At 34.6% G+C, this 27,090-nt stretch overlaps 2 protein-coding genes across 4 annotated transcripts in view; both read left to right on the top strand.

The window, feature by feature from the left end:
* The first annotated feature begins 421 nt into the window (after positions 1-421).
* On the top strand, positions 422-5,314 carry LOC125839053 (uncharacterized). Its single transcript, XM_049518033.1, has 2 exons — positions 422-622; positions 5,150-5,314. The coding sequence occupies exons 1-2, from the start codon at positions 422-424 to the stop codon at positions 5,312-5,314; spliced, it is 366 nt and encodes a 121-aa protein (XP_049373990.1).
* Positions 5,082-27,090, top strand: part of LOC125838961 (cleavage stimulation factor subunit 77) — a 43,730-nt gene continuing 21,721 nt past the window's right edge. The window contains exons 1-14 of one of the 3 annotated variants that reach the window (XM_049517962.1): positions 5,082-5,218; positions 5,337-5,479; positions 5,610-5,672; positions 10,793-10,902; positions 18,691-18,791; positions 19,737-19,798; positions 19,924-20,064; positions 22,197-22,325; positions 22,609-22,655; positions 23,137-23,200; positions 24,589-24,709; positions 24,812-24,870; positions 24,948-25,016; positions 26,838-26,978. In XM_049517962.1, the coding sequence (XP_049373919.1) occupies positions 5,426-5,479; positions 5,610-5,672; positions 10,793-10,902; positions 18,691-18,791; positions 19,737-19,798; positions 19,924-20,064; positions 22,197-22,325; positions 22,609-22,655; positions 23,137-23,200; positions 24,589-24,709; positions 24,812-24,870; positions 24,948-25,016; positions 26,838-26,978 (1,161 nt within the window). In that variant the 5' untranslated portion in view covers positions 5,082-5,218; positions 5,337-5,425. Of the gene's footprint in view, positions 5,219-5,336; positions 5,480-5,609; positions 5,673-10,792; positions 10,903-18,690; positions 18,792-19,736; positions 19,799-19,911; positions 20,065-22,196; positions 22,326-22,608; positions 22,656-23,136; positions 23,201-24,588; positions 24,710-24,811; positions 24,871-24,947; positions 25,017-26,837; positions 26,979-27,090 lie in introns of those variants that run through there. The other 2 variants (XM_049517963.1, XM_049517964.1) reach the window with 2 other exon arrangements.

The raw sequence follows: 27,090 nt of genomic DNA on the forward strand, positions 1-27,090 counted from the left end.
AAAAAATGCCCTTCCCGTCTAACTATTAGACTACACTTGTCCTTCTGTTTAACGGAAGCATCCATGTGTGTGCTAAAATGCCATATGGACTCCACATGTGCACGCCAAACACACCCCACCTCTTCATAGATGACTTAAAACCTTAATTTCACTCCTTTTCCCTCATTTCATCCTGAAAGGTATATATTAAACCAAAAAATGAAAAAAACATTTGCAGAAACTTGTATATGTAACTGAATAAAGTAGAGAAATTGCAATTGATAACCATTTCAAATACAATAAAAGAAACGATCTAAGGTATAATATAAACACACTCATTTTAATTAATCAATCACTAATTTATTATTTTAATTTATCTTAATAAATTAATTTTTTTTAAACAAATCTTAGCGAAACTTTCTTGTTTATTCAACTCACGGCCATGGCGCAAAATAACAGTTGCCGTAAGAAACCTAATATACTTATCACCGGAACTCCAGACACAAGGAAGACGACTACAACGGCTACCCTGGCGGTGATGACCAAGCTCCGCCACATCAACGTCGGCGATTTCGCTAATGAGGAAAACTTGACGAACGACTGGGATGACACATTCAATTGCTACTACATCAACGAAGACCTAGTAAGTCTTTATAGATTTCTTAATTTAAATTTTTTTTTACCAATTACCCTATTTTTGTTCAAGTTTTAAACTTTTGTGGTTCCTAATCCAGAAGATGCTCTAAATGATTGTTAAGGAAGTTTTAGATTTTGTGGAAAAAGAAGCATTCAATATAATAGATGATTCAAGGATTAGATAGCAGATTAATTTGAATTTTGTTTAAGTTGTGATCTTCAAAGTACAACATATTAGTATCGAAATAAAATGGAACTGAATTGAGTCAATGTATATTGTATATTCATATAGATATACCCAAATAAGGAAATGATGAAATGAGGGGGAAAATAGTGAAATTAGGGCTTTAAGTCGTGTATGTGGAGGTGGGGTTGGTGTGCACATGTGGAATTCATGTGGCATTTTAGCACACACATGGATGTTTTTGTTAAACAGAAGGACAGGTATGGTCCAATAGTTAGACGGGAAGGGCATTTTTGAGCCGAAATATAGTTTAAGGGTATATTTAAGCTATTTCGAATAGTTTAAGGGTAGTTTTGACCCTTTTCCATAGTCGTCTATATGGATGTGGGGTCTGTTTGGCGTGCACATGTGGCATCCATGTGGCAAGTAACACACACATGGATACTTCCGTTAACTAGAAGGGTATGTGTGGCCCAATAGTTTGATGGGAAGGGTATTTTTGAGCTGAAATATAGTTTAAAAGTATATTTAAGCTATTTCGGATAGTTTAAGGATAGTTTTGACCTTTTTCCGTTTTTAGATTAAACTAGTTTCACGGCACGTGCGATGCACGTGTGTATCATATCATATAGTATACGATGTTGTAAAATAGAATTAATATTACTAAATTAAAGTTTTTTAGTAAATAATTATAACTGAAAGAATATTGGACAAAAACTCTTAAATGATTAATACAGATTTTCATAGAGTTAATTGTTTTCATGTACTGCACTATTTTTAAAAATAATGTGAATACAAAAAAATAGAAAATTTAAGTAAATAATTATAAAATGAATGATAAAGTATAAGTTCCTATGAATAGTGGATGTAAACTTTCTTATGATTACTATTGAAAGTTAGTCACTCTCAAAATCTCATTTTTATACAGCTAGCAAAGAGTGTATCTTGTGACATAACATTTTCTTCGATCATAATGAACACAAAATAATAGGAAATTCATACATAAAATAATTCATACTCAACATAAATATAAAAAAGTAAATATATGTGAATCAATTCATAGCCAATGAAGAAGGAAGGCAAAAATATATGTTCATGATATATTCACCCTAGTGTTTCATTTGATTGAAATCTCTTGCCACCAACACTTTACTTTTTCTATTCATTTGTACTTACATATCTATTAAAAAATAATTATTATCATGGTTATATTATCATATTATAAGTAAAAGTGAAAATATATTTTTGAAACAGTAGACTTAGCATCAAAACTTCTAATGCAATGGACTATGTTGATGCCCGATGTTTTAGCAAAATTAGGAAGAAACTCCTTGATTTGATGTTAAAAGAATAAGAAATGGAAATACAAAAAAGAAATATCTTACCCCAATCATGTGCCTTTTTTATATTCGTTTATTATTATTGTCTCTCCCACATCTTTATCTTTTTATTTTATTAGAAGAAATAATAAACAATATGTGTATTTAAATTCTCTCTCGAATGAAAACACAAAAGAAATTATTCAAGAAGCAAAATAAGAAAAATAAATGAAAATTCTCGCGCACTATATATAGAAAATTTCTGTGTGAAGCAAAGTTCATAGATAATTGCATATTTCTTTGTTCTCTTCTTTTCTTCTTTAATATAAAGTCAATACCTAAATTCCAATGCCAAGAACTTCGGCAAAACATATCAATGGATTGGGGATGAATCATTTATGAAAATCTTAAATGATCTCAAATTGTCACAAAAAAGAGATCCCAAAGAATTTATAAGGAGTGAATGGTTGTGATTTATGACTTAAGAAACATGAAGGTAGAAATTGTTGTGACTATTCGTAGGAAATTAGTCTTTTTTTAATGAATAAAAATGAGAGGAAATCCTTCTATTTATAGTTAACAAAGGGTAGTATGAACAAGTGTTTTGTTTTGTCTTATCTGAAAAGTCATGACCTTTCCGAGAAGTCACAACCCTTTGGAAAAGTTACATCTCTTTGGAAAAGTCACAACTCTTTGGAAAAGTCACATCTCATTGAAAAATCACAACCCTTTAAAAAAAGTCACCACTCATTGAAAAAGTCACAACCTAAGTTAGGGATATTATAGTAATTTAACTTTCAAGTTAGGAGTTGATGCTTTTAAAGTAATTCTAGATTTTGGACACGTGTGTTGCACGTGATTATCAATTAAGAAAACTTAAGCGAAGATTTGAATAATAAGGTTTATACAATAATATTGTAGATTCTTTTGTGAATGTTCAATGCGAATCGTTATATATATCTCTTATTCACACGAACTATAAAGATGGTCAATGAAAATTTTTATTAGTTAAATAAAATAATGTACATATTTATTTCAATTTGATGAGGTTGAATGATGTGATTAGTCGTATCTCACTAATATTACCTTATAGACGACATTTGTTGTATGTTTTTCTTGTCATCTAACCAGATGTGCTTTGCACGTGTATTCAACTTAATCTGTTTAGATGTCATATGAACATGTGGAGATGTCATATAGCTTTTAAATGATTCATATATATTCACATATTTTCACTTTTTTGTGAGTTTTATTAAAACAAAGAAATCAGAAAATTTTAAAATATTTTATTTTGAAGTTAGAAGATCTTTTTAACTTGATAATACATTTTTGACATATATAAATACTGAAATATGAACTTTTCTTCGATGAAAATACTGAAATATATAGAAATAGTAAATTAGTAAAACTAAAGGGCAATGTTCACATAGTAATAATTATTTTTAATCAAACTTCCTGAAAATCTAAACTGCATAGGTAGCATTGATAAATAAAGTCATCCTTTTGTCTTGAGTATCAAAAAAACAAATCGTGATAATTCTCTAACTCTTGAGAAGTTTAATAATTTTGAAAAAATATATTCAGAAACATATATTTACATCACAAGAGAAATTGATAACAAAAACAAATGAATTTAGACTACAATAAATAATTAAACTAATAATACAAACTTCCCCTGGTGTTATTACATGTCATATGAACTTTTCTTCGTCGAAAATACTGAAATATTAAGAAATAGTAATTAAGTAAAATAAAAGGGTAATGTTTATATAATAATAACTATTTTGAAGCAAACTTCCTGACAATCTAAATGACATAAGTAACATTGATAAATAAAGTCATTATTTTGCCTTGGGAATCAAAAAATCAAATCGTGACAATTCTCTAACTCTTGAGAAGTTTAATATTTTTGGAAAAAGATATTCAGAAGCATATATCTATACCACAAGAGAAATTGTTAACAAAAACACATGAATTTAGACTACAATAAAAATTAAACTAATACAAACTTCAATTGACGTTATTACAAGTCATATAAACTTTTTTTCGTCGAAAATACTTAAATATTAAGAAATAGTAAATCAGTAAACCAAAAGACAAATGTTTATATAGTAATAAGTATATTGAAGCAAACTTTCTGACAATCTAAATCACATAAGCAACATTGATAAATAAAGTCATTAATGTGTCTTGAGCATAAAAAAACAAATTGTGACAATTCTCTAATTCTTGAGAATTTTAATTATTTTTTTAAGAAGATATTCAAAAGCATATATTTACATCACAAGAGAAATTGTTAACAAAGAAAAATGAATTTAGACTATATCATGTTAACTTCATATATTGGAACATTACATACAAATGTAAATACTAAGAAAAAAATAATTATGATAATATCATAATTATTTCCTCAAGTACTCGAGGTTAAGGGGGCATACCCTCTTAGGATAGAACAATTTACTTCATCAGAATAGTGGTACCTCATATTCTGCTAAGCTTCAAACTAAATCAACGATAATAAATCACACAAAAAATTTTAAAATGCATGAATAAGAAGAGTTGAAGATTAAAAAAATTTGTGGTTGAAAATGAGAGAAAACCCCTCTATTTATAGTCAACAAAGGGTAGTATGGACATATATTTTTTGTGTCTTATCTAAATTGTTATGACTTTTCAGAGAAGTTACAACCCTTTCTAAAAGTCACAACTCTTTGGAAAAGTCACAATCCTTTGAGAAAAGTCACAACTTATCAGAAAAGTCACAACCTAAGTTAGGGATATTATAGTAATTTAACATTCAAGTTAGGAGTTCATGCGTTTAATGTAATATATAAATATATATATATATATTATTGACCAAAGGGTCAATTTTTAAAATTAAACAATTAACTTTGGACATTTTTGTTCGACATACTTGAAGACAATTTTTTAACCTTTTCCTTAAAACAATGAAGGCCAGCTCCACTTGAGATTCTCCGGCGGCGTTTAGCAACTGAAGCACTTTGCTCCGTTTCGTTTTGCTTGTGAGCAGTTGCAAAGGGAGCAAAGCCTATCTGCTCCAATTCGATTTCGCAAGCAGGGTTTTCTCCAGATTGAACTGGTTAATTATCAATTTTATCAAAGTTTTTATGTGCAAACCAATCAGTACTTCTTGAAGGATTGTAATGCCATTATGAATGGTGTTTTTCATATGTGAATGTTTTTTTTTTAATTTACAGAAGGAGGGTTACCTCAATACTGAAGTGCGGTACTTTTCAGTTTTATTAAAGGTTGGATTTTTAGAGGATGATACAGTAGGCAAAGACCTATGACGGACAAGTACAATGTTGAAGCTGCAGAAATTCTTGCGAACGAGGCACTGGTAATTGTTTCTTGTTCTTGTTGAGTTAACTTATGAGTTGTTGTGAGTTTAGTTTAATTAACGCAATGAATTAGGTTTAGGGAGGGGTTTTATGGGTTCTTATTACATTTTGGTGTGTTGTTTTGTATAGCGCTCGCCAATTTCGGAAGCAGTGCCTTTATATGAGCAGCTTCTATCGACGTTTCCCACAGCGGTGAGTTCCAAATCTGAGTACTTCTTGCTTGATTGAATTACAGTTTTCTGTACTAAGAAGACAGAACAAGAGAACTTTTCTTGTAACAATCTGTTATTGTTATATTTTTTTATCTTTGTCTGGGGTGGAGTTCAGTTGCTAGTTAGTTCATTGATGAAGAAAACAAAGCTAATCAACATTTGAGATTGACACAATTACTGATTAAAAGGGAAAAAATAGAGAGGAAGAAGATGAAATAAGAAAGCTAACTTAGCCCTACTTCACCTGTTCAAGCTATGGCCATGCTCATTCATTTAGTAAGGTGTCGAGACTGATCAGCTGGTTTCATGGCCATTAGTACTCTTTGAAGCGAGAGTTATACTTCTAAATTTTTCAGTACATCTTGCTTGTCTTCAAGTGAAATATTTCTGCATTCCACATAAATGTTTCATTTGTTTTTCTGTCGCATAGAAGGCTGGATTTAATTCATCCCTATGGATCCAACGGGATACCTGGATGTATCTTGTTAAACTTCAGTCTCCTGTGTACTAGAATATCCTTACTGGAATATTTATTAAAATTGTCTCTAATTCACTGTTTATCGGTTATCCACATTGTCTGCTATTCATTTCTGTTGATATCCTTAATGTGTGACATTTATTATTAAGAAAAATGGTTTCTAACTCAACTGTTGGTGAAATTTGGACAGTTTTTTTTTTGAAAGTGGTAACTTTGTCTATATATGTTAGAATCCGAATCTTACAAGAGTTGTAGTAACCCCATATTTACCAAGTACTACCTACATCGATCCTATGTCTATAATGAGTCTAAAACATCAATAATAGAGACATGATCATTCAAAAGTAACTGAAATTACACCAAAAACACAGTAGCAAGATGCAATTGAGCTTAATCTATTGCATATTGTTTTCTATGCTCTCAAAACACCTTGAGTTCCTCTCCTTCCTCTCCTTCCATATTGTCCACCAAATGCTTGTTGGGACTATCCTCCACCTGCCTCTATTCTTGGCCAACAACCCAGCTTTTCCCCGTTTGTTAAGGCCTCTGTAATTTTCCAAGGCATGCTCCATGCTATTCCTCTGAGGTTCCAAAACAATCTTCATAGTTGCCCTGTGATTCTACAATGTAGGAATAGATGATTCACAGTCTCTCTCTGCCTGCTCCCCACACAAGAAGCTCCTAGGGCTTAAAATTATCCGTCTTTTCATTAGGTTCTCTTGGGTAAGCACTTCCTCCTTTGCCAGAAGCCACACAAAGCATGCCACTTTATATGGTATTTTGGTTTTCCAAATGTTCTTCCATGACCAAATGTTTGGTTGCTGGTTGTGGCTCATTTTCCTATACGCTTTGCTCAGTGCTCACTTTGTATGTGCCTTTCTCATCTCTCTTCCACCATAGTTCATCTTCATCTGCTCCCAATCCACTGAGTTGCTCAATTTTGTTGATGAAATCTGCCAGTGTTGGTATTTCCCAATCAATTAATTGCCTTTTGAAATTGAATCCCCATTCCTCTGCTGTCAATAATTCTGCTATGGTACACTGATGGTGTAGTACTAATCAGATCTGGAAATAGCCTTTCTAAGTTGCCTTCGTCATGCCATTCATCTGTCCAGTACCTGGTTTTAGCCCCATTTTTCACCTTGATCTTGAAGAAGCACTTTATCTCATTCCAGAGATCTCTGATGGATCTCCATAAGTCAACTCCATAAGGAGTTGTAATTTCCTTAGTCATCCATATGTCTTCCTCCTCATACTTAGCTTCTATGACTCTCCCCCACAGTGTCTCTTTGTCATTGGCATAGTTCTATAGCCATTTCATTTTGAGTGCCTTACTTTGAGTATCCAGATTCTTTTTTTTGATAAGGAGTATCCAGATTCTTTATCCCCAAACCCCCAAACTTCTTGTCAATTATCAGAGATTCCCATTTGACCAAGTGGTAGCTTTTCCTATCTTTATTTCCTTGCCACAAAAACTTCTTCCTGATTACGTCCATCCTACTAATGATTGTTGCTGGTATAGGGAAGAGAGACATCATATAAGTTGGCAAGGAATCTAACACAGAGTTGATGAGGGTTAATCAACCCCCTAGTGATAAGTACTGTCTTTTCCACCTTGCCAATTTTCTTCTCACATTTTTCAACCACATTGTTCCAGATTTCATTAGACTTCGATCTTCCTCCTAAAGACATACTCGAGTACACTGTTGGCGGACTACCAATCTCTCCTCCCAGAATTGCATTTAGGGATTGCATGGTTGTGACTTCATTGATCGTATAAAGAAGCTCTTTCTCCAGTTGATGTGCAGTCCAGACATCCCTTCAAAGAGAACCAATATCACCCTCAAAATTTTTGTTGTTAGCTGTTTAGATAGCTTTTTTTGCCTTTTTGGGAGCTGATATTTTCTTTCTTTTGTAATCTGTGCATCTGCTTGATGCTTTGTTAATAACATTCTTCTTACTTAATCAAAAAAAAAATGTCACCCTTAAAATTTTGATTTGTTCTTCACCTGCATCACCAAAAATGAGGGTATCATCTGCATACTGCAAATGAGTCACCTTCAGATTATCCCTTCTTTAGCCACATTGAAACCTCTCAACCACCCATTCATATTTGTTGTTTTGACCATACTGTTGAGACCTTCCATTGCTAATAAGACTAAGAATGGTGACAAAGGGTCATCTTGTCTTAGACCCTTTTGTGCCCTGAAGAACCCTATTGGTGAGCGATCGATAATAACTGAAAAACTCACCATGGATATGCAAAATTTTACCCAGTTTATCCACTTCTGTCCAAACCCCATCCTATTTAGCACTCCCAATAGATAGGCTCAATGGACATGGTCATAGGCTTTCTCTATGTCAAGTTTGTAAAGAATCCCTGGTTTTCCTTGCTTCTGTCTGGATCCCACTGCTTCATTAGCTACCAAAACTTTATCCATGATATGCCTTCCTTTAATAAAGACCATTTGTTGTGAGTCCACCAGTTTTCCCGTCACTTCTTTTAGCCTCTCTATGAGTACTTTAGAGAAGATTCTGTATATACTATCTATCAAACTAATTGGCCTGAAATCCCTTAGCTCTTTGGCACCTTTCGTCTTTAGAATGAGTGTTATAAAGGTAGCATTGAAGCTCCTTTCAAACATGTCCTCATGAAAATTATGAAAAGCATTCATGATTCATATTTCATCACTTCCCAGCATTTGATAAATGATCCCATGGTAAAACCATCAGGCCCTGGTGTCTTGTCTGTAGCGCACATCTTTAGACATCTCAACACCTCTTCTTCCTCAAAACTTCCTTGCATACTCTCCTTTCCTCCGTTGCTAGAACTGGACAGTTTGGAAACTGGTAAGCAGGTCTCCAATGAACTGTTTCTGTATAAAGGCTTTGATAAAATTCCACTATCTCCCCTTCAATTCTAGCATTCTCCTGAATTATTTCTCCTTGCACACAAAGTTGGTCTATATTGTTGTACCTTTTGTTAGCATTGGCTACTTTGTGAAAGAACTTAGTATTCATGTCTCCCTCCTTTAGCTATAGTGCCCTTGATCTTTGCCTCCAAGAAATTTCTTCTTTCTTAATCAAATCTTCATACTCAAGCAACAATTCACTTTTGTTTGTTGTCTCTTCGTCTGAAAGCATTCTTATCCCGACAACTGTCTCTAAAGTAGCAAATTTCCATAGCAAAGTGTTCCACTGTGACCCAAGATTCCCCTGCTCACTCTTACTCCATTCTTTGAGTTTGTTCTTTAAAGCTTGCATTTTACAGGCCAGAATGTAATTAGGTCTTCCGTCTTCCTTCATAGCTGAAGGTATTCCACCAACCTTTGATTCTGTCTATAAAGCCCTCAGTACCCAACCACCAGTTTTCAAATTTAAAGTTGCTTTTTTTTCTTTCCCAAGATTCCCCTTGTAGAGCAATAGGAGTGTGATCAGAATTGATCCTTTGCTAGGGAATCTGTTTTGTTTTATTGAAACTATCATCCCAAACTGCAGAGATTAACATCCTATCAATTCTTGAAGCAACTTCATGGAGGTCCCCCTTGAACCATGTGTATTTTGCATCTTCTAATTGCATGTCAGTGAGATTCATATCGTCAATAAAGTCTGAGAACTTCTTCATCCCTTTTGTTCTTTTGGTGCAGTTTCTGCATACATTAATAAATTTGGACAGTTTTTGAACAAGCTCCAGCGCCATAATTAGGATTAACTTAGAGTCATAAGAAGATATGTAGAATGCTTGGTAGGTTCTCTTAAATTCCCAATATTACCCTTGCAGTTTGCTAGGTCAATGACCATTTGATAATGAATGCTGAAGATTTGGGATTACCTTAAGAGCCACATGAAGATTAAGAACTATATCGGTACACACCACATACATTAGGAATCAGTTTTTGGTAATTTACACTATAAACTAGGATGAAAATATTTCACTCAATATAAAGCATGTGAGTTAACTGACTCACCTATTCCGATTTGAGAGTGAAAAAAGTGTACTTGTACTCTAAGAACTGGAGGTGGAAAATTATATTTAGGTAGTGCGGTGGTGTTAGAATGTTAAACAACTCGAATGAGGTCCAAATATTGCCTTCATGTAGTGTTTTTTTCTCACGTTCTGTATCTATCTGTAGGAGGAGGTACAGGATATCCTTGCTCAGGCTTTAATGAAGAATATAGACTAATCGACTGTCAGTTTTTTTTTGAAACTGGTCAAAATTTCATATGTTTTTTTTAATTATAAATAGAAAAAATAGTTTGCGACAGTTGAATAATTTTTTAAGTGAAAGTTGAAGATCATAAAGCCTCTCCATTACACTTTCTCTCCCTCTATTCTCACAGTTTTCCTTACATGTTAGTTGATGAACTGAGTTTCTTTTTTTTGTAACTGCACAGCTATTTGCAGCATCTTGGTGCCTTCTGATGAAATAAAACTCTGCTTTAACTGATAAAAAATATTGTTCAGGCTTTAAGTTCTCGAATTTGCATATTCATGTGAAGTTGATTTTCCTCCAAAGCGCTCTACAAAGAAAATATGCTATGCGAAATCTATGATTAGGAAGATGTTTTTTGGGGCCTTGAAGACACCTTCCCTTGCTGATGTTATATTTACTTTTATCTAGGCAAAATACTGGAAGCAATATGTTGAGGCACACATGGCGGTAAATAATGATGATGCGACAAAACAAATATTTAGTCGCTGCCTGTTAAACTGTCTACAGATTCCACTTTGGTATGTTTATTTTGATGATATTTTCTTGATTTGGATTTGTTTTTGTTGTCCATGTTTCTTCTTGTCAGTGGATCTTTTCTAGCTCTTACATTTTGGTGTGGTATGGGGTTGACACCTTGGAGTTTCTGGGATGTTCAACCCTTTGCATATTCATGTCACTTGGAATGGATTGGAAGTAACATTAATGATTTTGATGGTGCGGAAAAACTGCTTTGGAGGTTTAAAAGCAGTTTGTTCTTGTTTTTTATTGCTGAAGTTCTAAAAATTATTCCAACCTATACTGATTGTTTTGTACTTTTCTCCTTACCAAGAAAAGCACGGACTACAATGTCGAAATGTTTGCATATTTATGTGTTTTTGTTACTTGATTTTTCACATTTTGAGTTGAAGATCCCGTTGTTTATTTACCATGAAGAGATCATTAGATCTTTCAATCTGTTTGACTTTCAAGTCTCCTTTTTCACACTTGGGGGATCACTATTTGGAAGCATACTTCTTACTGGAACCCGTCTTCATCAAGTTGTGCTTTTGCCTTGAGATGTGTTATGCTCCCCTATTTTCTCTCCACTTGTTATATGCCTTCAACGAAAACAATTCAACTCTCCCAACTCCCTACCTCCATCCATGTGCTCTGATTAGCATGTGCTGTACGTCACTTGTAAAACAATTCAACCACCCCTGCAAAAATCCCACAAGATTCAAGCAAATTGATGAAAACTCCAACAACCCTCATAGACACATGAAATGGCGAAAGAAAATTAAAGGATTAATGGGATAAGACACTCAGACAAGTAATGACACAAAATCAAATAACGAAATTTACTCATTGAAATTATTAGCTAATAATCTTAATTGAAGATTGTCAAGAAAGAAGGGAAAAATTAAGTAACTAGTGCAAATTAGAGAACAAGTGAACAACTGGTAGAAGGAGTTGATACCGACTAAATTAACATTCAAGTACAAGATATAAGGGAGAGAGAATTTGAACCCATACTAGAAAGCAAGATCCTCTTTTTAGAAGAGGTAGGTTAGCTTTTCTCTGAAGATAAATTTTCATCAAAAGTTTAACACTAAAGGCTATGGGCTAAGCCCAATCACAAACTAAAGAAGATCCTATGGACCTGTTTGACCATTAGATTTTTCACCTTTTTCTGGATTTCTTTATCACTTTATTTGAAAATCAACATTTGGCCATGGAAATTCCAAATACAATTTGAAGTTGTATTTGGAATTTGGAGAACACCCAAAACCTTGTTTTCACTTCTTTCACTTTCATTATAATTTCCTTTTTCAAAATTTACCCTAATTTTTTTTATCGTTTTAACAATGACCATATTTAAATTACATTTCATGTTTTTAGGAAAAGTAAATTCAAACGACCAAATATTATTTGCAAAAATTATAACCAAACATAAGTCCAACTTCAAAAATTCCAATTAAAGTGAAAAAATATTAGTAATGGATAGCTTGTATATATGATCTAATCTATAATATATGTGACTATTTATTTGAGATATTACTCTTTTAGAGAAGCAGATTTGATTGTATGTTCCTTCTCAAAAAAAAAGTCAAGTTGGGTGTCTTTGCTAGTTTTAAGAAATTGGAGGCATAAACCATATTTAAAAGAAGTTCAGTCAAATTCTAAATATTTTTTGCAAAAAGTATGGCCAAACACAACTCCAACTTCCAAATTTTCAAATGAAGTGATTTTTTTTTTTGGTTTTCATGGTCAAACGCGCACTAAATAACTAGGTAAGGCTTGTGGCCCAATTGGGGTGACCATGTGAGCTGTAAGTGATTTGGTCACAAGAATATGCTTGCGGAAGTCCAAATGCTAGTACTTAGTCAATATCTTGGTAAAACACGGTCAACTTTGATCAACCTTGGCTCAATCTTGGTCAACTCTTCGTATATGTCCTTTGGTCTTAAAAGTGTAAGCCCATGAGTATGTTGTCGTCACCTTGGAGCTACATCTCAGTCTTGAATTCCTCCTAAACCTTAGTCCACATGATCTCTGGTAAGGTCCATAAATTTGATTGAGTCGCTGGACGATTAATTGGAAAGTTAAGCCCAACACTCAGGTCTACGCCTTTGTTCTTTTTCCTTAACCTGCCTATGATTGCTGAATTTTGCAATTCATTCAGGGAATCGCAGACCTTGAAACTTATTTGAGAAAGTTCTGTATCTCTTTAACTTGATAAAATCCAACTTGTTTTATGAATAACGCCAACTCTCTTGAATTAGAGGTTTACAATAGCAAGAGTCCTAATAAATTAGAAATAACGTCCTATAAAATTAAAATAATAAGAATCCTAATCCACTCAGAGAAGTTCTATTCAACTAACAAAATGATTCAGAAAATATTAATCATTATTTGTCCTATTAATTCTCATATATGTAATATTTTGTCTTGACAAACGCATCAATGACTAGAATTTCCCAATTACCATGATTAAGACGTGATCAGAGCACAAAACAAGAGGTGGGAAGAACACGTCCTTGAACCGGTGGAAGAGTAGCTGGTACTTCACTCTTGAATGGCTTAAGAAGTGACACATGAAATACATCATGAAGCTTGCAACTTGCAGGTAGACTTAGCTGGCAAGCAACAGATCTGATGCGCTTCAAGACCGCACCTTATGATAGACACGACTAGCTAGAGTTTTTTGGCGATATGGGTGTACACTAACCAGACATAAGATCCCGAAGAATTGGTGAGTGACTGCTTGACTTCTGCTCGAACTTCCTCAAATATCAAAGCTTCTGGCTGAGAGACAACAAATAACATATTTCAGCCTCTTCTCGGCGTGATAATGCATCTGCAGTAGTACTCAATCTCTTGACCTTGTATTCCACCCGAAAATCAAACCCCATCAACTTGCTAAGCCAATGTTGTTGAGTAGAAGTAGTAAGATGTTGATCTAACAAGTATTTTAGGCTGTAGTGATCCTTTCGAATCAGAAAGGCTCGACCCAAGAGATAAGGCCTCGAATATGAACTTCCTTTGTCAAGCCTATCAATTCACAGTATACGCCGGAAGTTTCAAGTGTCGTTGTTCAACTAGTTTATGACTAAAAAAAGCAATTGGATGTCCTTGTTGTAGAAGGATTGCCCCTATTACAACACTTGAAGCATCATACTCGACAACAAATTTTTCTTCAAAGTTTGGTAACTGTAACACTGGGCAACAACTAATGCCTTTTTAAGAGCTTCAAAAGAAGCAAGTGCATCATCCTTCAACTTAAAAGAATTTCGCTTAGCATACTTGTTAAGGGAGTAACAATCAGACCGTAATTCTGGATGAGTTTACGGTAATATCCCGTCAATCCTAAGAATCCACGCAACGTTGTTGATTGCAGTTGAGGCTAGTCTACCACGGCTTTAGTTTTGCTAACATCAGTGGAGACACCCATGTTTGAGACTATGTGACCTAGGTAAGCTGCTTGATTTCTGCCAAAGGAACATTTGGATTTTTTAAAATAAAGACAATGAACTTGCAATCAACTCAAAGATGATTCGCATGCGTGACAAATGATCTTTCCAACTCTTGCTATACACAAGGATGTCATCAAAAAATACAAGTACAAATTGACGTAGGTACTTTCGGAATACCTCATTCATCAGTGCTTGAAAGGTAGAACGAGCATTAGTCAATCCAAATTGCATGACAAGGAACTTGAAATGACCATGATATGTTCTGAAAGCCGTTTTCTCAACATCCGTAGATTCCATGCAGACTTGATGATAGCCAGAGTGAAGATCAAGCTTGGTGAAAAATTGTGTCCTATGCAATTCTTCAAGTAATTCCTCCACTATATGAATGGAATTTGTATTTTGCTGGTTTGGCATTTAGCTCTCTATAATCCATGCAAAAGCGACATGTTTCATCATGTTTCCAAACTAGCAGTACATGTGATGAGGATGGAGAATGACTGGGTCGAATAATGACTTGCTGAAGCATTTGATCACAGTTTCTCAATCTCATCTTTCTGAAAATGAGGGTAGCGATAGGGCTGAACTATCACCGAATCAATTCCTAATAGTAAGCATATACTATGGTTGTAGGAACGCAATGGAGGCAGACCTACAGGTTCTTGGAATAGGTCATTGAATTCAACTAACACCTTCTTGAGCTCACATTGCTTAGAATCTTGTAAAAGATGTAGGTATGGCTCATATAGTAGTTGTTGTCCATGTAAAATGATATGCTTCCCTTTTACAGGTCAATAATGTAAAATCCCACAAAATATGCCCCCAGTGTTTGCAACCACTTGTTACCTAAGACAATATAAAAAACATCTAAAGGAATCACATATAAATCAACACGGAAGGAATAGTTAATTACACAAAATTGCACTACTATGCGAATTCCCAAACTAGAAATCTTCTCACCATTTCCACTGATACATCAAGATATCTTTTATGTTGGATAGGCTGGCAAGTCTAAACGTTGGGCCGTCGTTTAGCTAATAAAATCGTGTATACTACCCGAAACCATTAAGGAACAACTTCTTATCAATTACAACTTGCAACTACATAATATTTGCATATTGTTTTCGTGTGATAGCATGGACTGAGATGGCGGTCTCTCCACTATCTGTTGGTGTCGGGTACATCTTCAAATTCCCCATCCTCTATCGGGTACATCTACAAATTCCCCATCCTCTATTTCCAGCCAAAATAACTTTTTGCACTGATGGCCTTAAACATAAGGATTCTGACAGTTGAAGCACAAACCCTTTTGCACGTTGGGCAACCATCTCTGTGCGAGTCAACTTTTTCATAAAATGATTAGAAGCAGTTACCTTAGCACTTGGAGTTACTACTGAGCGACAACCCTTGCACTAATGTTTAAAGTTGAACTATAGCCCCTTTATATGTTAAAAGAAATTTGTATCGTCTTTTCAAATGCTCTCACCAGACTCATTGCTTGTACTAGATTGGATGGATTGTGCAATTCAACATTGAGACGAATCAAATCAACTAATCCTGTCGTAAACATATCTACTTGTTGGTTTATATACATACAAATGAAGTACGAGCCAACATCTTTTGGAAGTTACTTTGATAATCTTAAACAGATTTAGTTTATTTTAAGTTGATCAATTCTCCTAATGGGTTGCTTTTCATTAGTGGACCAAAACGAAGAGTACAATATTCTTTGAAGACACCCCATGTTAAATTGGGTTCCTCTTGTTCCAGTTGATAAACCCACTTTTCAGCCTCCCCTACCATGTGAAAAGCAGCTAAACCTACTTATTCTTGGTTGATTCTATGCGGGTTAACGAAGCATTTCTCACAAAGGTGAAGCCAAATAAAAGGATCTTCACTTCCATCATATATAGGTAAGTCTAATTAAGTGTATCCAAGAACGATACCTCTTCCTCCGTTGTTGTCATTAATTTCTTCCTCCTAGATGCACATCTAGTAGTTCACCTATCTTGCTAGTTCGTTGGACAGAAGCAACACTGTTGTCTCCAACTTCAACTTCCTTCGCATGTGCTCTAGTGCAGATTAAGGTTTCAATTTGTTGCAATAGTTGTTGGAATTTTGGACCATCCTTGCTTCTGAAGCTCCGCTACTTTTGCTTCAGTTTGAGTGTGGGCTTTCTGTAACAAGCTTCACAACTTTGCTTCTACAGTATTTTCGTCCACGATGGCATGCTCTTCTACCAATTTGTTAAGGTCCTTAGTTTTGGATCGAGTGCTGGACGATTAACTGGAAAGTCAGGCCCAACACTCGGGTTTGAGCCCTTGTTCTTGTTCCTTGACTTGCCTATGATTGCTAAATTTTGCATTTTATTCAGGGAATTGCAGACATGAGAACTTGTTTGAGAAAGTTCTGAATCTTTGTAGCGGTTTGAATATGAATAGGAGCAAGAATAATATATACAATCATACTTAGAATAGGAATAAGAATAATGTGTAGAATCCTTCTTGGAAAAGGATTATAATGTAGTGTCCTAGTTGGAAAAGGAGTCTAATGTAGTGTCTATAAATAAGGTCTCAATGTAATAATGTAGAGACACAATTCAATAATATTTTTCTCCAATATTTCTTACATGGTATCAAAACCTCTACGATCTTGGTAGAGATTCAAAGAGCTTCCGCTGCCGGTGGGCGGCTATTACCCATTTATGTTGCCCGTCTGGCCAACGATTATGTTAGAAAAAGTTGGGTCACTGTGTATCTTTTCGGTGATTATTTTTTCATATCTAATTTGCGTAGCACGATGTATCTTTCTGGTTACTACTTTCTCATATTTAATTTGCGTAGTACTGTGCATTTTTGGGACTACTTTCTCATATTTGATTTATGTAGTATCGTGTATCAATCTGGTGACTAGTTTCTCATATCTTATTTGTGTATCACCATACCAAGTTTTAGTGACTACGTTCTCATATCTGATTTGTGTAGCATCGTGCCATCATTTCGGTGACTACTTTTTCATATCTGATTCGCGTAGCACTGCTAAATATTGAATATTAGAAAAACAAAAGAAATTTCAAGTGAAAACAATAAAGAATAGTAAAAAAAGGGCTGGTGTTGTTCTTTTTGGTGACTACTTTCTTATTTGTTACGTTGCACAAACTCTTCACTTTCGATACTGCACCATGTTGAACTCTCCAAAAATACTCTACTTTTGGAGAATCTGACACTCACCTGTTGACATTTTTGAAGAGTGTGAGCAACATAGCTTATTTATGTAGGGCCGTGCCATCATTCCGACCTTTTTTTTGGAAATGGTAATTGTTTCTATTTCTGTAGAACAATACATAGGTTGTATTGAAACCCGTATTTACATAAGGACTACTTACCCATACAATTCTCTCTCAGTAGGGTCGTGCCATCATTCCGACCGTACCCATATAATTTTATTTCTCAGATTGTGACTACTTTCAGCCATCAAATCTAATACTCCGACGCATGCGCATGTTCCGACCAGTTTTTAATGACTTTCTTGTTTATTATCGACTCATCTATTGATTCCAAGACGATCCATATTTTTTATACTAGATTTTGAGCACTTTCCGGCGACCGCTGTACAATGAAGAAAATATTAATCATTATCTGTCCTATTGATTCTCGTGTATGTAATATTGTTTCCCGGCAAACGCATCAATAACAATCTCCCCCCTCTTGTTGCATATGAATTTCTTGTACTGTTTTGGCACGAAATATTATAAATATTCGGGAATGTGAATCTCCACTTCTTTGTCCCACCATTGATGACTCGAAAAATTGATCCTGCTTTTCATTCCTCATCCCTACGCTGAAGGTGATATTACCAAAATCTTTCCATCATTTCATTATATTCCTTTAAAAAGTCGACACCCAATTGGAACTTTGATATGCTTAGCCTCCGTCTTGCTCGTACAATTGTATACTTTTCCGCTATCCACAAAACAATATTTCTCTTGTAGGGCCTAATTGAAACTAGGCGGTAGTTCACCCTAAGGCCCTCTATCTCTTTGAAGTTTTTAAACAAAACATTTTTTTCCAAACTAGAGAAAAAAGAAAGGGGACAAAAAGAAAAATAGGGAAAAAGAGCTTGTGATTCAGAGGTGCTAGAAAGGGTTAGGGAGATGATTCGTGGAAGGCCATGCAATCGAGTTTTAATAATTATTTTGGTGGAATTTGATGTGCTTCTTTTGTTCTTTTAGCAGAATATCGACGGAGTAAATGGTTCTTATTGTTCTAGTTATATTTTTAGGAGTTCTTGTTTTGATTGTTTTTCTTTGTTATGCATTGACCCAGAAATTTCTCATGGTAATTATATGGATTTCAGGCGCTGTTACATCCGCTTTATTAGGAAAGTCAACGACAAGAGGGGGAATGAGGGGCAAGAAGAGACAAGAAAAGCTTTTGATTTCATGCTTAACTATGTTGGTACGTTATCTAAAGAAATATTCCAAGATTGAAAATATCTGCTTGGTGCATCTAATTTTGTATGCTTATCCAATCTATTATGCTAAGTACCATGTACATGCTTTCCCTATACCCTCTTCGTTTTCCGTTCCAATAATTATACTGCTAGTATGAAATTCTTCTTTTAAATATTAGACTTACCATGATTATATTTCATCAGTTTGAATGAAAGTAGGTGCGCTCCAATTTGCTGAATGCCGTCTTGAATGTTGTGGGAAGGAAGGGACTTGAAAAGAAAGTTAAAATGCGATTGTTTAGTTTACAAAGAGAAGGAAGGTCAATAAAACGGAGTATAGTTTCTTTCCCATCTTTTTTTTTTCTCCAACCATTATGAGTAGAAACTTTCTTTCACTTCCCTATATTTCCTCTTCACTTTTTTTCTCTTTCCATTTTTATAGTTTCCAAACAGACCCTTAGAAAGAATCATCCTTTTTGGTTAAGTGTATGGCTTGACTACGAATAAAGGATGGTATTAAAAAGATCGAAAATTGACCTTAATTGTTGCTCATGCTCAAGAAACAAGGCATGGCAGTTTGTGATATTGTTTGCATTCCGAAGGAGAAGCATTGCTAATGTCATTTCATGTACCTTGATTATCCTTGCTCTCAACAGCTTCAAATATCTTGGACTTGGTGACAACACAATTTTTGAGTTTATAATAGCATCTTTGTATTGGTGTTTGTTTATTTAACTCAGGATTGCATAGGCAATTAAAGTATGAGATGTTGCTTTTTAAGATAGAGGTTACAAATAGTGTGATATGGGTTTGCTACTTAACATTTCTGTTTTTAGTTAATTTTTACTGATACATTTGGTGCTTCGTATAGTAGGATATATATAGAAGCTTTGTAATATTTCTACTGTTCTTGCAAAGTACTTCATTTTCCTAACCTATGTTTTTAACAGGAGCGGACATAGCATCAGGTCCGGTGTGGATGGAGTACATTGCATTTTTAAGGTCTTTGCCTGTACGGGACACACTTCTTCAACAAACAATACCTAAACACATATGCACACACGCTCAAGCAAATTTTATAGAAGTTCTGTTAGTTATGTAGCCTTAATGTTAATGCTGCGTTAGATGATGATGTAGGCTCCGACCGCACAAGAAGAATCACAACGAATGACCTCTGTGAGGAAAATATACCAGAGAGCTATTGTCACCCCAACCCATCATGTGGAACAGCTTTGGAGGGACTATGAGAATTTTGAAAATTCAATTAGTCGAGCCTTGGTAGGCCTCTCTTTTGGCACAAGTTCTCAAACTTATTGATTTTATATTGTTTGGCTAGCAATGTATGGGAAGCAGTTCTACCAACTAAATCTTCTTTTTGGGTCCTATATATTATTATTAATTTCAGAAGAAAACACTAAAATAGATTACTAAAAGCACACCATTGTATATTCAGTTATAAAACTACATATATGTGTTTGTGAAAATTGTTTTGTTTAAACTCCAGTGAATTTTTTTATTGGATTGTTGTGGTTGGTTAATCTTATCTGTGTATGCAATTTAAGGTGTGGTACTGTTTGCAACCAAAAAAGTCAACAAAAAGAAAACGCCGTAAACGAAAGAAGAACAGGAAACCAGATCTGGAGTATCTGGAGACGGAGAACGATTTCAGCATATGTTTTTTGGATAATTTGGAAGGAGAGAACCTAGAGATGTTTCAGGAAAGGCATCATCAATACATGTCCTAAAACATAGATGTTTGTGTAATCTGGCATTCTGGTCTAATAGGTCTGATGTATATGATGCAGAAAATGCTTAGAGTTCTATAGTACATTAGCACTTACAGAACAATGAGACATTGTGATCTTTGAAATAGCTGTTTCGTAATGCCTAGCACTAACTTAAATCTTAATACTTGGCTGTTAATAGTAATGAAATGTTTGCTTCTGATCAAAGGAAAGATCAAGAAACCAGTTGTGTGTTCCCTAAGTTTTGCTGATTGCTTTTTTGTCAAAATAAAGTGGACTTACCTTCAAACTCATGGACTGATTATAATTTTCTCTCTGGGACTTCATGATCAGTTTTTAGGCCATTTAAAATTTTCATTATTTTGGTAAAATCCAAGCTCCCCCAAACCCGTCTTGCCAGGGGCCAATAGTATTTTTCCCACTTTCAATCCTTGATGACTTGAGTTCACAATCATTTGATTGAAAAATAGTGCTCTTACCTCTAGAGCAGCTTCACTTGTCTTTTTAGATGATCTATCTACTTTATATGTGTGTTAATGTAAGATCCTAAAGTTTTCTCATTACAGAATTTATTGCTTGGTATAATGATCTTTTTTGGATTTCTTATATCTATTGACTTGCTAGAAATAATTAATGAAGTAGTGATGGAAAAGTTGACATAGCATATTTTGGGTTCAAAGTCTAAGGAGGTTGATGTGTGAGTTGATGTGCTGAAGGCCTTGATTATCACTTGGATTGTATTTTCTCTTGCTTTGTCACTACCTTGATGCATTTTGCAATATTATTTTCTAGGCATAATACATAGCTAGACACCTTAACTTGGTCTCAACTGGCAATTGAACACCCCAACTTTGAAAAGGCACATCTAGACACCTTAACCTGGTGTAAGTTGGCCCCGTAAACACACTTTTCCGGATGTGCATTCTCAAATTGTGTATTCTAGATGTGCATTCTCAAATTGTGTATTCTAGATGTGCATTCTCAAAGTTGAGCTGTTAACGGGGGGAACTTAAATCAAGTTAAGGTGTCTAGATGTGCATTTTCAAAGTTAGGGTGATTAGTTGTCAATTGAGGCCAAGTTCAGGTTTCTATCCTAGAAGAATAGCAGATGTCTTAGGAAATGACCATGTAGACTTTCTAATAGAGCCATCTAAAAGTGTTTTTTTTCCTTAGGCAAGAACAAAAAGTAGAGAAAGAGCTTCATAATTAACATTTTTAGTAAATCAAGCTGCAAGCAACCCTGATACAACGAGAATAAAATCAAAATATAATGATTTGTCAAAATATTAGAAGTCCATTAGGATGGAATTTAATATGGTTATTGTTGTATGTTATTTAGAACCACCGAGTTTAGAAGGCTGTGATTGGTCCAAAGGGCGGGACACAGACGGATTTCTTGGTTATCAAAAAATAAAATAAAATAATGCTTTGAGTTTCTTCACTCTGTCCTTTTCAGGAGGACATGTCTAGTTTTTGTTTAGGCATATTCTACTTGGTTATCTGTAGAAGTCATCTACGTGCTCATATTGACTTTCAGAAAGTGATAGTAACATTACCTAAATCTTCTTTAGATTCATTCGAAAAATGTGGCTGGTACAATTGTTTGTCATGTATGTTGACAGTAACTGTTTTTTTTTGAGATATTTTCTGTTGATTAAATTGCAGGCAAAAGGACTGGTTTCTGAATATCAACCTAAATATAACAGTGCGAGGGCTGTATATAGAGAAAGGAAGAAGTACACTGATGAAATTGATTGGAATATGCTAGCGATTCCACCCTCCGGCTCTTCCAAGGCAATTCCTTCAGTATCTTTCATAGCTTTTACACTTGAAGCAGGCCAATTAGATTGCACATTTAGTACCCAGTTTTGGGGGGCATGTTCAACTACTTCATGTATTTGAGATAGATGTTTAGTTGAAATATTCTGTTCTATCATCTCAACTTGTTTCATGTGGAGACTCGTGCAATTATGAAAGTGATGACATAGAGGTTTTAGATGATGGTTCTGTGGCTCTGCAAGCTGCAACCCTACTTCTGCGTTATTCTTACATTAATTACTTTTCCATGGGTCTGCAGGAGGAAATGCAATGGATGGCATGGAAAAAACTTCTAGCCTTTGAGAAGTAAGGGACAGTCGTTTAGCATAGTTTGGTCAGCTAGAATGTGATTGTGGCCTTATGGCTAGTTAGAGACATTTAATTTACTCTATATTAATTATTTCCTCTCTTATTGATCTTTTAGTCCCTAACATAAGACATACGTCTGTAATTGCTTTTGCTTGTATTGATTATTAGACTTGCTAATGCTCCTAACCATATCAGATGGAATTACAATAGAGGCCCATTATAAGTTTTGTATTATTCCTTATCCCGATGTTCACATTTGCAATTGCTGAATGCACCTGTTATAATTCTCTTTTTCCTGGAACAAATGTACTTGTTTAGCGTTAAGACCTACCAGATTTTCAAGTATGGATACTTCTAATATTTTGTTACAGCATATGATCTTTTTTCACAAATGTTGCTGCTTTGATCTTCTCCCTCATGGTTTCTTTCCGTTTGAAAGTAAAATCGACGCATCTAATTATTCTGGTTTTCATGTCAGAGCAAACCCACAGAGGATAGACAGTGCTTATGCTAATAAAAGAATTGTGTTCACATATGAGCAGGTATGGGAGACATAGGTGTTAAAATCATTACCTCTTTAATTAGAGTTTCTTTCCTTTCTTTTTTAGGACAATGGTAAGGTGGAGTTTTCTATGTCTGGTTTCCATGTCCTAATATTTTTTTTTTGGAACTGGTAACTTATGCCTTACATAGTATCTTGAAGTACTTTCCTTTTCAATACGTGCTTTTTATTATTTTATTATACAATTGAGAGTCTTATCAGTGATTTTTTTTTCTTTTTATGATCGTGGTGTCCGGGTTAGCTTTTGAACACCTCAACTAGTTACACGGGATACTTGCCACCTCCTATAGGTATAAGATAACTCTGTCCATCAAGACTAGGACAAATAGGAAGAAATCACGTAGTGTTTTTTTTGTCTCATTTGAACCTAAAGACTTCATGGTTCTCAACCCCCTTCATTGACCACTAGGGCACACCCTTGAGTGCGTGAAATTCTTATTTGATTCATGTTAGCTATGTATTTGTTCACACATGTTTAGTAGTGACATAGGCACCTGACAAAAGGATCTGTAACAATTTGGAGTGTTAGTAGTACGCCCTTTAACATTTGATACCTATCAAAATAAATCCTCTAAAATTGTTAGTGTGTTATACATAAATAAATTTTGAAAAGTTGCCTTCTCAAAAAACAAAAAAAAAAAACTTCGAAAAGTTGGGAGATATTTTTTGGATTTATCTAAAAGTTCATGATGATGTATCTTTCTTTTGTGTCTTTACTTGCATACCTGAATTAGATGATCGGCTCCCAAGCATTTTCCTTGGAGTCTAGCAGTTGGAAATCACCTTGATGTGCTGAAGTGAGATACTGTATCATATTGAAGATTATCATTAGCTATCTGACAAATGATTACCTGATATCAGTGGATTGCGTTAGTATACTGTTGGTTCAGCATCCACTCCCAGTTTCATAGGAGCTACTGGACAATTTTGTATTTCATAACTATGTCATGAAGTTAGTTTTATTCAGTTTTCAGAATGGTGATTAGCCTCATAATTTTTTTTTTCAGGAGTCCTTTTAGTCGGATAAAAGACTTGCATGTGGTGCAGTAATAGGTGAATTAGGCAAACACTAGTTTAGAGCTCCTAAATCTTGTTGCAAAAGTCAAATTATTTAGTATTTGAATGAAATGGACCAGAATAGAGCAGATTGGATATGTACGACTTTTGTACCGTCGACCCAGCTTGATTTATGATTGAGGCATAGTTGATTGATATATATGATATTCTTGTTTTTTCTGTTTGAGGTGGTGTTGGGATTTGGTGCCTATCCTTCCTCCTTTATATTAATGTAAAAATTCCTCTACTTTTGATTTTTTATGCTTTGGTATAAAACCAAACTAGATTACTGATCTAGTTATTCAATGACAGTGCCTCATGTACTTGTATCATTATCCTGATATATGGTATGAATATGCCACATGGCATGCAAAAGCTGGTTCAGTAGACTCCGCTATCAAGGTTTTCCAGCGAGCTTTGAAAGCACTTCCTGGTATTTTTCTTATTTCTTTTCTTTCCTAGATGACACTTGTGGTTTCTTTTTGATGTTGTTTTCTCCTGAGTTTTAGATAATTCTTTTGCCTCTTGTGATTAGACTCGGAAATGCTAAGATATGCTTACGCTGAACTTGAGGAATCACGTGGAGCCATTCAGGTTATGCATCTATTTACTTACCCTAAATATTCAGTTTTTCGTATATCAATTTTCCTATATTGAACGTTCTGATGCAGGCTGCTAAAAAGGTATATGAAAGTCTTTTTGGGGATGGATCCAATGCCTCTGCACTATCACATATCCAAGTAAGACCATAAAATCTCCTCGGAGGATCATATACATATTTACTTTCTTTCTTTTAAGAGATGAAAATGTACTATCTTTGGTAAAGATGAGATGCACTCATATGCAGTGTAAACATGATTGAGAATGTAAGTCCTAGAACTTGAGTTCTTTTCTTATGCCGATAACACCAAAAATGGGGGAAATATTAATAATGATTAGGTAATATTTAAATTTTCTAGTCCCAGTATCGGGAGAAAATCAGGACCATGTTCATAGGAAAACACGCTTCAGAGGAAATCAGAATCCTATGTTCCGCATGATCCTGATGTGCTACGAGGCACCATTCTATTCCCATCTGGATAATTCCCAGGTCTCTGCTATCATTATCACTGGGGATCATCTTGCTGGTCTTCATATCTCTTACCATTGTCAGTTTATCCCATAAAAAGAGCTCTGCTGGTTGCCATTCTTCGTGTTACCCATTTACTTGAACAGTAAACAACTAGAACACGTATAAGTCCTCAAAGAAATCATTTTGCAAGTCGAATTCTTTCGGGATATATACAGTATGCACTTGCAGATGTGCCACTGAACTTATCAAGCTTAGTGAACTGATAAATTTGAGGAACAACAAAGGGTCATACCATCTTCACTTCGAAATAAAATTAAATAGATGGACAAGTATTTCTCTAGCTATTCCGTAAGGTTGGGTAACCCAAAACATCTTCTCCCTTCTTCCTTGGAGAAACAGAAGGTGAGATGGAGTTCAAACATGACATGTATGGTTTAGTAAAAACAATAGTTCAAGAAACTTGTACCTGGAGAGTACAACTTGATGTGTCAGAAGTATGTTACTTTTTATGTGGATTATGTGCAATGGGAAGTGGAAAAAAGAAAACAATTTCTTATCTCCAAAATACCAAAGAAAGCAATTTGGCTCCTAGCTTTTAAGATAATTAGATAGGACAGTTTTCTGTAAGCTCACACAGAAGTTCTTGACCGAAGACAGTAGTTTTTTAGATTATGGAGAACTTTTTATAGAGAAAATTTTAAAATATTTCAGAAGAAATTATTTGTTTGGAATTATGTTTAGAAGTTCAGCGCAAGAAATTATTTTGGAATATTGTTGAATTACATGACTAAATTAGGTCATATTTAAGAAAAACTGTTAATCAATCTTGCACAAAAAATTTACTATTTGAATTGGTAACTTTACATTCCTGTTAGTAGTTAACATGTTTGTAGACGCATTATTGATTTGCAATTTGCGGGTAAACTAGCATTGAATTTTCATTGATTGTCCTCCACTAGAAAATTTGGGTACAAGGATATGTACTCTTTTGGATTTGGGGATGGCAAATTCATGTCAAATCCAGATATGACCCAAATATAACTACTTTTGAGATATATTGTTTGTTGATCAATCATACCTATTGATATCTAGATGAATACTAATCTATTTAGATCTTCTTGGAATACTTCTGGATTGGAAACCATACTACTAAAAAGGTTTTTATTGTTAGATATAAAAAATGAAGATAAACTGATTGCCGTGAAATTCTCTTGGAAGCATGAATTGCCTTCATTTTGAGTTAATACTCTTTTCTTGTTCATTTATTTATTGTAAATGGAGTATCCTGTTCTTGATTTATTTTGTTTTACTGACTACTCACATAAGTTCCTTATTTTCTTTAATAAATTCCGCTGGTTTTTTTCATGGAACATATTTATATCTTAATTGTTAGTTTTTCTCTCGTTAACCATGTAAAATTTCTTCCAATCATTATCTGAATTATTACAATCTAACTTCAGTTGAGATCTTTTGATCCTTGATGCTGCAGTTTATAAGGTTTTTAAGAAGAAGTGAAGGAGTTGAAGCAGCTCGCAAATACTTTGTTGATGCACGCAAGTCCCCAAATTGCACTTACCATGTTTATGTGGCTTATGCAATGATGGCCTTTTGTCTCGACAAGGATGCAAAGGTGATTCGGACTATCTTAATTTCAAATGTTTCAAGCATTTGATTTGGTGCATGGAACCTGTGAGAGAATTCCATACCTCAAAGAATATGTCTAGAATTATTTAACTCTCACT

This window comes from Solanum verrucosum, unplaced genomic scaffold (assembly GCF_900185275.1).
Source record: "Solanum verrucosum unplaced genomic scaffold, falcon-dt-bn FXZP01000163.1, whole genome shotgun sequence".
NCBI classification, from domain to species: Eukaryota; Viridiplantae; Streptophyta; class Magnoliopsida; order Solanales; family Solanaceae; genus Solanum; species Solanum verrucosum.